Source organism: Siniperca chuatsi, linkage group LG7 (assembly GCF_020085105.1).
Source record: "Siniperca chuatsi isolate FFG_IHB_CAS linkage group LG7, ASM2008510v1, whole genome shotgun sequence".
Taxonomy (NCBI): Eukaryota; Metazoa; Chordata; class Actinopteri; order Centrarchiformes; family Sinipercidae; genus Siniperca; species Siniperca chuatsi.
The window spans coordinates 32,155,901-32,168,802 of NC_058048.1; the positions used below are offsets into that span (position 1 = coordinate 32,155,901).

Here is a 12,902-nt window from a genome sequence, read left to right on the forward strand (position 1 = left end):
TATATTATATTATGTTATATTATATTATAATATATTATATTATAATATATTATATTATATTATGTTATATATTCTATCATCAGGTTATTATTCCTCGTGCATTAATGTAAAGCAGGATGTTGCTGCTGCAGCTGGTGGAGCTGGAGCTCATGTTGAACCGGTTTGTATCGGACTGCAGCTGATGATGCTTTTCTCCATCAATCAATCGATCAATGATCGATTGATGAGCCGCTCACCTGCCTCTGTGCGCAGGCGCGCAGGTGAAACAGAGACGTCATTGTCATTTAAGACAAAGAAAAGCAGCAAATGAAACTATGAAGTGTTTCTGCTCAAGAAGCGACTCAGACATGAAGCAGTCCTCAGAACAGTCCTGATTCATTTATTGATACCTGACGAATCAACTGATTGATTACTCGACTAATCGTTTAAGCTCCGTTAATATAAACTGTTGGGTAGTTTCTTTCTTTCCAAAGCCTCATATTTCATGTCCTAACATGTGAAGTATGAAGTGCCGCAGCACTCCCTCTGTGAAGTACAACTGCAGTATTACTCCGCCCCTCGGCTCGCAGACTTGACGTGATGACGCCGAGCTCTTCACACACGTCATACGTAAGACTGGAGTGCTCGAGGGACCGGACCTGACACAGAAGCAGGAGCTCAGCTGATGGTGAACTTTCCTGCTGCAGGATGAGGTCAGTGAACTGGTTTATAACTAACCAATCAATCAATACCGGATCGATCATGATCCGTTAATATTCCTGTAGTAGTTTTTAGTTCGTTCAAGTGTAAATGACGATTATTATTCGGAGGTTTGGTTCAGTTGATCAGTAACTTATTGATCCTCCAGTTATTTAGTTCACTGTCGGGTCTCTAAGAATCAATAATTCTGCAGAAGATTATTAATAAACGCGTCTGTTTTATGATTTGGTATTTGTTAATGAGGAGCATGAAAGCTTTACTCCAACATCAGGTGTGATCAAAGGGTTCGACCCTGAAGCTCAGAGCTGATGTTCGTGCGTGCGCGTGCATGTGTGAGAGTGTGGGTGCGTGCGTGTGTGTGTGAACAGTTAAATAAATCAGTAAAACTAACTGAAGTGAACGGAGTTGTTTTTACTTATTTTTGAATAGAAAAGAGAAAAATGGCTCAACGCTGAAATAAACATTGAACTCAAAGCTGATTGGCCACAGTGGCAGCCAATAACCTTTAGAAAAGAATAAAATGCAGCTTCTGTGTTTTACATTCCTCTTTCTTTTATTTTGCATCAGAAAAAAATATTTTTTGTGTCTGAATTGCACAATGAAAATACCACCTATAATTTTGAAATAGTAATAATGTAATGGTAGTGGTAACATTAATATTAATAAATTAGTAATAATAGGAATGACAGCTATAGGAGTAATAATGTCAGTATCAGTAACAGAGCCAATAACAACAGCTGTAGCAGCAGCTGTCGAGCAGGAACACGGGGGCAGCAGGTGGCCCACAACCACAGATCCAGACTCTGCAGGAACACGGGGGCAGCAGGTGGCCCACAACCACAGATCCAGACTCTGCAGCTCTGGAGGCAGAAATACCTGCTGAAAGCGACAGAAGGAGAGAGGAGAGAAACGAGAAAGCACAGAACTACGGGAGAGAGAGGATGTCGAGTTAGTAACATGCAGTAACGGGATAAAAATGCATACAGACGGAGAGGGAGAGGAGGAGAGAGGAAAGAGGTGCATCATGGGAAGTCTCCCGGCAGTCTAGGCCTATAGCAGCATAACTAAGGGATGGTTCAGGACTCACCTGAGCCAGCCCTAACTATAAGCTTTATCAAAGAGGAAAGTCTTAAGCCTACTCTTAAATGTGGAGATGGTGTCTGCCTCCCAAACCCAAACTGGGACCTGGTTCCACAGGAGAGGAGCTTGATACCTGAAGGTTCTGGCTCCCGGTCTACTTTTGGAGACTCTAGGAACCACAAGTAACCCTGCATCCTGGGAGCGCAGTGCTCTAGTCGGGTAATAAGGTATTATGAGCTCTTTAAGGTACGATGGTGCCTGACCATTAAGAGTTTTGTAGGTGAGGAGAAGGATTTTAAATTCTATTCTGGATTTTACAGGGAGCCAGTGCAGAGAAGCTAATATTGGAGAAATATGGTCTCTTTTCCTGGTTCTTGTCAGTACACGTGCCGCAGCATTCTGGATCAACTGGAGAGTCTTAAGGGACTTATTCGGGCAGCCGGATAATAAGGAATTGCAATAATCCAGCCCAGAAGAAACAAATGCATGGACTAGTTTTTCGGCATCATTTTGAGACAGGATGTGCCTGATTTTTGCAATGTTACGTAGGTGAAAGAAGGCAGTCCTTGAAGTTTGTTTCATGTGGGAGTTAAAGGATGAATCCTGATCAAAGTTAACTCAGAGGTTCCTTACAGTGCTGCTGGAGGCCAGGGCAATGCCATCTAGAGCAACTATATCTTTAGATAATAACCTCAGGGAACAATAGAATAACAGAATTATCAGAATACAATTTAAAGGGGGATTTAGGACAATAGATGATGTAATGTGATTTAAAACAGCTCGTAGGATTAAAAACTATTCATAAAACTTCAGATATTCTCCTGCTGAAATGTTTCCTGTTTTGATTTCAGGACATTTGAAATGTTGTTCTCATGAATGAAAATGTATTTTGTGCTTCAGAGAAAGAAAAACTGATTTGAAGTTTGAAGTTAAGCATCCGCGTCGTGCTGCAGACGACAGGTCCAGAGAAATCAAACTGATGTGAATCTTTGTTTTATCTCTCAGTCTGTTTCTGTTCCCGTTCCTCTTCTCGTTCCTGGTCGACGCTCAGCTGCTGTCTCTCTCACAAATGTACGGAAGCCTGCAGTCGCCGAACTTCCCGGAGCCGTACCCCCGAGAGACGCAGCTGCGCTGGAACGTCAGCGTTCCCGACGGCTTCCACATCAAACTCTACTTCAGCCACTTTGACCTGGAGCCGTCCTACCTGTGTGAGTACGACTACGTCAAGGTGAGGCAGCAGGGCATCATGGGTACTTTTTCCTTCATGTCTGCTGGATCTCGCAGCAGGAAGAACAACTCGTTTTATATGTCTGATTAAACTAAACTGATCCAGGAGATTCAGACTTCACATCGCGGCCCTGACGGCTGTCTGGTGTCTTCACTTTAAATCAGTTACAGGAAGAAAGTTAAAGGTCCAGTGTGGAGGGTTTAGCGACCTCTAGTGGTGAAACTGCAGTTTGCAACCATTTGAATCCCGCTTGCCTCACCCTCCCCTTCCAGGCGTGTAGGAGAAACTACGGTGGCTGTGAAACTCGATAAAGGCCCTCTGTAGAGCCGGTGTTTGGTTTGTCCATTCTGGGCAACTGTAGAAACATGCCGGGGCAACATGGCGGCCTCCGTGGAAGGAGACCCGCTCCCTCTGTAGATATAAAGGCTGATTCTAAGCTAACGAAAACACAACACTTCTTATTTTCAGGTGATTCTACACTAATGAAAACATACTTATAAATATTATATTTCTGCCGATAGCTCCTCCTAAATGTTCCACACTGGACCTTTAACACAGATTCAACAGCTGGAAAAACAATGTCCTGATTTACAAAGAAAAGTCTCCATTTAAGATACAAACAGTAAAATCAGACAGGACTTCTTCTATGAATGTTTACATGCACACTCAAATCCTGATTCTGTGTTTGCACATAAACACATCAGATCCTGGTTTCATAAATCTAGATAAGTCCTGATCCAGATGTTGAGAAGCTTGTATATGCTAGCTGAGTACCCTGATAGAAACCAGGACCCTGTGGCAGGAAAACACCTGATCCAGATTTCTGATCTTCAGACCTTCATTTCCTGAATATTATCAAAACAAGAATAAGACTCAAAACTTGGTCATTTTCAGTAAAGATAATTAAAAACCAACAACAACAGCGAGACTTTTATATTATAAAGTCACTGTGATATAAACTGAAGTGATTTAGCTTCAGCTGAAAGACTAAACATGTACTGCCACCTGCCACACACACATACACACATTCATATTCAAATGATGTCACTGGGTGCCGCAGCAACGCACCGCGGCAACCTGCCCTCGACAACAAGCAGCTGCAACACACAAAAGAGACCAGCTAACTGGCTTCCCACAGTGCACTGCTCTGTGTGTGTGTGTGTGGATAAAGTAAATAACACATCAGATACACACACACGCTTTTACTTACGTCACTTTTGGGGACATTACATAGACTTACATTCTTTTCCTGAGACTAACCTTAACCACTGACCCAAAAATCAGCTTTTTCCCAGTTGGACAAGCCGTCTCCAATTAACTGGTCTTTAGTCTGAAATGTGTCACCGAAGGGAGCCTAAGTCAGAAACACATCCACGCAGGCTAACTCCAGATTTTGTGGATTTCTATGTTAATTTGATGGAGCTGTTGTTCCACAGTCTGCTGCGGACCCTGAACGCCTCATCAAACACACACACACACACACACACACACACACACACTCACTGTAACACCAGGAGAACCTGCTGGACATTTTGTTGTAGGAATAATAATAATAATAATTACAGAGAAACAAACAGGAGACCAACAACATGAAGCTCAAAAAAGATAATTTTTCCGTATTTTGTCATTCAAATTTGGTAAAAATTTGCGTTAACTTGTGGAGATTTTCCTGTTTAACACAACATGTGAATATCCTAAATCTTTACAACTTTACATATACAAGGATTGTACCATAGCAACCCCATAGCAACCACCACCTAATAACACCTATAGGAGTTTTTAAAAAATGCGTGTCTGATTTGCAAACAAGAAGTGCAGCTGATGGTGCTGAGTCAGTCAGTAATGGGGTACCACAGGGGTCTAGTCTTGGTCCATTACTATGTACTACTACTATTATACATAAATAGCATTATTCTTCCTAATCAGTACTTCAACGTCCATCTTTATGCAGATGATACAGTTTTATATTCTACAGGCTCTAACTCCTCTTCAGCCGACCTTTGATGTTTTCTAACAGTATCTTCTGAATCATAAAGATGTTTTAAAGAACAAGATATTCTCCACATCCACCACTGTCTCTGACTGTCCTGCCATTAAAGCTTTAAATGAGTCATACAAACACTGAGGAATCTGGCCTGACAGCAGACTCATTCAAGTCATTCAAGACTCATATTCAGCATCTGTCTCAAACTAGACTTTCTGTATAGAATTCAGAATCAGAAATACTTTATTGATCCCCGTGGGGAAACTCTTTTGTTACAGCAGCTCACTGTCACGTCAGTGCACACAGGAATAGCACACAAGTACTAAACAAATCAAATATATTACACTATAATACAGGTCAGATAAATTAAGTACAAAGTGGATATAAGTATAAAATTAAAATAAGTGTAAAGTACAACGTGGATTACCGGTTGATGATAAGTATGTACGGTATAATAATACAATGTAAAATATAAGTAATAAGTAATAGTGCATCAACTGTCAAGTTAAGTGTAGCTTATTAAGATGATTATGAGACGGTGGATATTGCACAGCAGTAATAGAAGTATGAATAAATATCAATAAATTAAACTGAAAACAGAGTATATTGCACATCAGTATTAAACACAGAATATTGCACAATTATTTCAAGTATTGCAGTGATGTTAACGATCCAATGTCCAGTTTAGTGACTTAGGGTCATATAGACTGACACTTAAAGACTAAAGCTGTTGTTCAGTCCTGGTCTGTCTCGCTGCTCCATCATTACTTCAGCTGATTATCATAGACCATCACACTTTATCACTAGTGACACATTTCACACTCACCTCTGCTCTCTGTGGGACTTTACTGACAAGAAGAAATCATCTCCTCATATTTATCTATAAAGCTACCTCACATCTCTTCTCTCAGTTAAAGCTACGTGACCTCAGATATTCCATATGTACACACTAAGAGTATTTTATACTTCAAGATTAAACAAAATAAGAAATAAAATAAATGAATACAAAGAGTGACGGGAGTGAACCAGTTTCTGTTGTTTGACACGTTTTATGTTAAAGAAGCTGCTGGAAGGCGACTGGTACTAATGAGATGATATGGTCTGTACACGCACACACACACAGAGTTGAATAGCCAAACAAAGGCAGAGTGTGTGGGGGTTTTATTCTGTTAGCAGCATGTTAACAGGCTTTTAGTGAAGTGTGACCTGCTGTTCATTGACACACAGTGTAAATGTGGTGGATGTCAGATAAGACTGGAGGCTGCAGTCTTAAAGCTCCTCAGTCTCCAATAACTATGAAGTTGAATGTTCTTTCTTTATTTGTTTGTTTTTTCTTCCGTCAGTAAAAGTTTGTTCATTTTGCCGTCAGGAAACAGGAAACAAAATCATCTCTCGGGAGACGTCCAGTAACTTTTATAGCAGAAACTCCTTTTTGTTTGTTTTTGTGAATGAAAGTGATTTTTGTTATAACATTATTTTAAGTGCCCCGGTGGATATTATTATATTATATTGTTAAGTATTTGACAGCTGTAACGTCGGTAAAAGTGAGCGAACTGAAGCGTTTGAGTATTAAAATCCCTCCAGATATTTTATAGATTTATCTCTCAGTAAAGATGTGCACCTGCCCGGGCTGCTAGCATCAGACAGCTAATGTCATCTCTTAAACATCATAAATAATAATTAGTCTAATATAATACGTTTTTTTTAGTAGTTGAAATGACATTAAACTTTTTGAAGTGTTGCATTGTATTAAATGTTTGTTTATATTTGTTTTTATTTTTGTTGTGTGGTCATTAAAGTGAATTGAATTTATTTTTCATGTATTTGTTTTAGGTCTATTTAAGAGATAAAGTCTGTACTTTTTCTATTATTAAAACAGATTTTCCTGAAAGAAGTAGTACATATTAACCCTTCAACTCCCCAAAGACCAGGGAGGTGAATGTTGGTGTGATACAAGATGTACTACGAGATGGAAGGATATTAGATGAAGTGGAGGGATGAAATGTAGTTTGGGGGGGGGGGGGGCAGCTGGATGGATCCTTGCTTTCAGGTTTAAACAGTGGCCTCGACTGACACCGCTGTTCCTTCCGTATCAACTAAATGAAAAACAGATTTTCCTGCAGATTTGACTCGTCAGCTGTATTTTCACGATGCACTTGATGAATAAACCGACTGATGTCTCACATGTGTTGTTGTGTTTGTAGGTGGAGGCGGAGGGGGAGGTGCTGGCCTTGTTCTGTGGCAGGGAGGAGACGGACACGGAGGCGGTGCCGGCTCAGCAGCTCATCACCTCCCCCAGAAACTCCCTCAGCGTCTTCTTCTCCTCCGACTTCTCCAACGAGGAGAGATACTCTGGATTCATGGCTCACTACAGCGCTGTGGGTGAGGACCGGAGAACCGGGTTATAACACAAACTGTCCTTTAAACATCCAGACGACTCTCACGTCTGTTGGGCTGCAGTTCCTCTAACGTCCACCAGGTGCTGCTGTGATCAAACTCTGACTGTATTGAAGTGAATGAGAAAACCTCAAGTGTTTTAGAGTAGAAACTGTGATGACATGCTGTAGTTTTCTGACAGTATTAGACAACAATCATAATGCAAAGATGATTTATTTGTAGGTTTTATGTGTGTAGGTGTGTAAGTTTGGTAACTAGTGATGATTCGAGTCATCAGCCCGAGTAGACTCGCATGCTGTCAGTCTACTCATCTGTTTATCTGCGTCACTGTACACAGAGCAGCAGCATGACACCAAACTAACACAATAGGTGATGTCGTACTCTGAGACACTTGACAGGTGATGTCGTACTCTGAGACACTTGACAGGTGATGTCGTACTCTGAGACACTTGATAAATACACATTGTTTAGTTTTGACTTCTTGTGTCGCGTCTCTTTGTCTTCTTCCTCTCTTCTTCCCTCCAGATGTAGACGAGTGCAGTGACCGGAGTGATGAAGACCTGCTCTGTGATCATTTCTGTCACAACTACATCGGAGGATACTACTGCTCCTGTCGCTATGGTTACCTGCTGCACTCTGACAACCGCACCTGCAGAGGTGAGGCTGCTGATGGTTTCATAACCTCAAAGTGATTTCTCTGTTCTTACAGTCTGAACAGCAGTGAAGCTAAACATGTAGAGTTTGTCCTGATGGGGGCGCTAGAGGAAAGACCATGGAGTCACTAAAATCTGAAGGGTTCATCCTCTGGAGAGCAGACTGAAGAAAGGACAAAACTTCTTCTGCTGCTGGTTTGAAGCTGCTGACTGTGTAAACACAACATATATAGACTGACAGTGAGGAGACCAGCAGGGTTCCCAGATTACCAACATTACAAACAACCAGCAGCACAGAGGTCAAAGGTCAGAGTCTTAGTTATAACTCTTATACAGTCATTTGTGTCCTTGACTCCTTTAACTTCTGTTGCCCTTTGAGTTAAAGAGATTTAAAGACCTGATTTTATGTGTGATGGATGAACTCATAAGAAATTAAAATAAAGTAATGAGAGCTAAAGTGCTTTACATGAAGATTAAGAAGAAAAGAAAGAGAAGGAACAAGAAAATTATAATAATGATGATGATACCAATACTAATAGTAATAATTTCACAACAAGCATACAGGAAGCCACGCATATAGATTATTCGGTTACAAAGGATGAATGTCACATGATTGAAAGGCAACAGAAAGAAGACTGAGCTCATCTCAGGAGGCCGATCCAGAAACCAGCAGAATAAAAACTAAAGGCAGCTTCTCAGACTGTGAATTGACTTTTGGTACAGAATCAATATCAGAACCAGATGACTGGATCACAGCTTTTAAGCAGATCTAACATATATGATGGGCCATTCAGACCTTTATAGACAAGCAGAAGAACCTTAAAGTCTGTTCTGGTGCGTACAGGAAAGTGTAATGTGCTTTCTGAATGATCTGCAGCTCCACAGTCTACATGAGACCTGAGAAAACTGTCACTTCTGTTTTTTCTTTATTAGGAGTAAAAGATTATGACTCATCCACTGGTGTTTATCCCCAAACATTGTACAAGCGTGGTGATAGAGCTGAGATCATTCATGGACAAGGGAATGTATAATTGTATGTCATCTGCATAATGACGATAATCAGCGTGGTGTTGATGTTTGATGTGTCTGAACATGTAAAGGTTAAAGAAAAGGGGCCCAGAATTCATCCCTGTGGAACTCCATTATGCCGGGAGCCACGACCAGCCCTCAGGATGTTTTCTGCTACCTTTTTTCACTATTCCAGCACTTTATGGTGAATATCAGTGCCTTACTTATATAGAAAACGTCCAAAGTTCATAAGCTTCAATTTGAGCCCAAGATGACCTTTCTACCTTACAAATTACACTTGCTGTGGCCTAAATTCTTCACTGTACCTCAAATCAGAGAAAACTGAATTTTCAGTCACTAGTCTTCCAAATGGGCCTGGTGGCCTCTGATACAGTTTGGGTCTGAACCAGGATATATCTGGGCCAGTTTGGCTTTACATAAGTGCAGGCAATGAGTCCTTAGTCCTGTTGTTAAGTGTTAAGTACTTAGGTGCACATTGATTTGCAATATTCATAACTATTGATGGTTGGCTTATTGATCACATGCTAGTCTGTATTGTAACACTAATTGAGTGTGTTGGTTTGGACAAGCTATCTGTGCGTATACAACATAAAACACTTTGAATACCATTTAATAAGCATCTGTTTTCCTACTGTAGGATTCATTTTTCATGTTCTTCACTTCAGATAGCAGTAGTAGCAGTACATGTGAACATATTGTTAGAAGCAAGAAATATGTTTACCCCCATTTGGAAGGCTAGTGACTGAAAATTCAGTTTTCTTGGATTTGAGGTACAGTGAAGAATTTAGGCCACAGCAAGTGTAATTTTCAAGATACAAAGGTCATCTTGGGCTCAAACTGAAGCTTCTGAACATTGGAAGTTTTCTATATGCAGGTACGGCAGTGATATTCACCGTAAAGTGCTGGAAAATGATCATTCATGATGAGAATCGTTCTTGAGCGGACGGTAGTTCTGGGTGATATTTTAAAATAGAATGGCAGCAAGCCCCATAATCTTATTACGCTACTTTCCCCTGTGTCCCAAAAAAGGGGCCCGACTTGGGGGTGCTTGTTATAAACTTGCGATGGCCCGACGTATGACGTCCTGGACGAGGCTCCCGGCCTACATGTGATGAGGACAGGAACAGAGGAGACATGTGTGGAGTGCGATATGTTGAAGTGGATGTACATATTAGTGTATTGTGTTGTACATTGTACGATGTTAAAGTGGATGCTGTATATAAGTGGATTATGTTGTCTGATGTTAAAGTGGGAGTGAGTTGACCTCGGGAAGCTGTAATCCTGCAGCCTCTCTGACTTCACTGGAAGCTCTCAGACTGTGTTGGAGCTTTTCAAACACAATGAGCTTAAACGTGTTTCTATGTGAACTGTGTTTCACAGCAGATTTGAATTCCAGCAGCCTGATCCTGATTACAGGCTGCTGCCAACAAGTCACAGTCTCAAACAAACACCGAACGCCTTTGTAACATGTTTCAGCTCCAGGAAAACACACACTAATAACTTCTTTATAGACGAACAACCTATGAAGTGGCTGCAACTGTGTGTGTGTGTGTGTGTGTGTTTGTGTTTGTGTGTGTGTGTTTGTGTGTGTGTGTGTGTGTGTGTGTGTGTGTGTGTGTGTGTGTTGTGTGTGTGTGTGTGTGTGTGTGTGTGTGTGTGTGTGTGTGTGTGTGTGTGTGTGTGTTTGTGTTTGTGTGTGTGTGTGTGTGTGTGTGTTTGTGTTTGTGTTTGTGTGTTCAGTATCTGGACTGTAACCTCTGTCTGACTGATAGTAGCTGCTGATTGGTGCTAAATATTTACATGTTCTGCATGTTTCTGTGTGGAGGAGGCTCTCACACACACACACCCTTGTGCTTCTATCTTTGTGAGGACCGTCATTGAGATAATGCATTCCCAAGCCCCTCACCCTCACCCTTCAAACCAAGCTGTAACCTTCAAACACCTTTGAAGTTGTGAGGACCGGCCAACATGTCCTCACTCTGTAGGTAAAATACATGTTTCAGTCCTCACTGTGTAGTAAGTACAAGTACACACACACTCGGCCGTCCAAATGTGGGTTTGTTTGAAACTCTTGATTGATCAGATGTGAAATGGAGTCAAGCTGCTGCTTTCCTTCACTTTTCCCTCTGCGACTTTGTTAACAGGTTAACAGGTTAACAGGTTAACAGGTTAACAGGCCGAAGGCTGCGCGAACTGAATCTTTTCCATTTATTGTCTTGTGATTGAGGTTCAATATTTTAATTTATAATTTTATTTTATAATAAAGATTTTTAGTCTCCATGTTAAGATTTGTGTTTTCAGCAGCCGCAGCCATCACACGCATTTTCTTGCCTGAGCTCGCCTCCATTTGCTGCTGGTCAGGTATTATTGTCCAATCAGCTGTCACACAGCCAGTGAGAGCCTGAGTGACTCAACTAATGGTGTGGACTCAGACCACCGCAGAGACTTGTCATTAACAGATCCTTTAACATCTTCACTGTGTGTGTGTGTGTGTGTGTGTGTGTGTGTGTGTGTTCAGTGGAGTGCAGTGACGGTGTGTTCAGGGAACGCTCCGGTGTTCTGAGCAGCGTTGATTTTCCGTCTCCGTACCCGAAGAGCTCAGAGTGTTTGTACAGGATCGAGGTGGAGCCGGGCTTCAGGCTCCGCCTCCGGTTTGACCCCCTCTTTGACGTGGAGGACCACCCCGACGTCCGCTGTCCCTACGACCACGTCAAGGTCAGCACAACAAACACACACCTGTACAGACACACCTGATCTGTTTGTCACCGATCGGCTGTCTGTGTGTCAGATCGAAGCGGGCAGCAGCGAGTTCGGTCCGTTCTGCGGAAATCGATCTCCAGGAGAGATTCAGACCGACAGCAACGTCGTCACCGTCTCCTTCCACAGCGACAACTCAGGAGAAAACCTCGGCTGGAGGATCACATACACAGCAACAGGTGGATAACACACACACACACACACACACACACACACACACATCCTGTTAACATGCAGTCATCAGACGTGTTTTTTTAAAACAACATAAAAACGTTTTCCTTAAATGTTTTTTCTTTCTCCTGACAGGAAGTCAGTGTCTGGTACCTGAAATCCCGCCCAATGCCCTGCTGAACCCCGTCCAATCAGAATACTCCTTCAAAGACCACATCCTGTTCAGCTGTGCGCCTGGATACAGGCTGCTGAAGGTAAAACCACTTCCTGCTTCCTGCTCAGAGACCAGCGAGGCAACGCTCGCTCTGACGAACACTGCCGGTTAAATGGACGCTCCAAATGAAATAAGATGAAATGAAAATGAATCATATTTCTGAAGATAGTGTTTGAGAAATGTTATCTGGAGAGTTTTACCTGACCCAGCTGCGACCAATGTGATGGTTCTTTAAAGTAAAGGATTCGAGTTCTTCGCTGCTGCTGGCTCTGTCGCCCTCTAGTGGTTCAAACACTTTCTGAAGGACAGCACGGATCAGAACCTGGTTTTTATTTTGAACCAGTTTAGTTTCTCCCAAAATCAATATATAGATGAAGAGTTTGTATGATGTCCAGCCGTTTTCCTGTCTTGTGTCTTGATGTCTCTGCTTCAGGACGGAGAGTATCTGGATCATTATCAGATGGACTGTCGGTCTGACGGGTCGTGGAGCAGCAGTCCTCCTCACTGTCAAAGTAAGACAACACCCTTTAAGACCTGAGGCTCCGACTCCGTGAGTCCACAACGTGAAGCGAATATTAAACTCAGAGTTTCCCTTATGAGAAACACGTAGTCAGCACGAAGAACTCGAACTGTCCCGGACTCTGCTTCTTCTTTCTTTTCTTTCATTCAGCCGAGTACAGTTCTTGAGAT

The 12,902-nt window shown here is 42.0% G+C and overlaps 1 protein-coding gene across 2 annotated transcripts in view; it reads left to right on the plus strand.

Annotated features, from left to right (window-relative positions):
• The first annotated feature begins 537 nt into the window (after window positions 1-537).
• The window catches only part of masp1 (MBL associated serine protease 1), a 28,812-nt gene continuing 16,447 nt past the window's right edge, over window positions 538-12,902 (plus strand). For both annotated transcript variants that reach the window (XM_044201562.1, XM_044201563.1), the window contains exons 1-8: window positions 538-692; window positions 2,785-3,007; window positions 7,196-7,373; window positions 7,914-8,045; window positions 11,589-11,785; window positions 11,859-12,006; window positions 12,134-12,252; window positions 12,646-12,724. In XM_044201562.1, coding sequence (XP_044057497.1) covers window positions 688-692; window positions 2,785-3,007; window positions 7,196-7,373; window positions 7,914-8,045; window positions 11,589-11,785; window positions 11,859-12,006; window positions 12,134-12,252; window positions 12,646-12,724 — 1,081 coding nt within the window. In that variant the 5' untranslated portion in view covers window positions 538-687. The remainder of the gene's footprint in view (window positions 693-2,784; window positions 3,008-7,195; window positions 7,374-7,913; window positions 8,046-11,588; window positions 11,786-11,858; window positions 12,007-12,133; window positions 12,253-12,645; window positions 12,725-12,902) is intronic.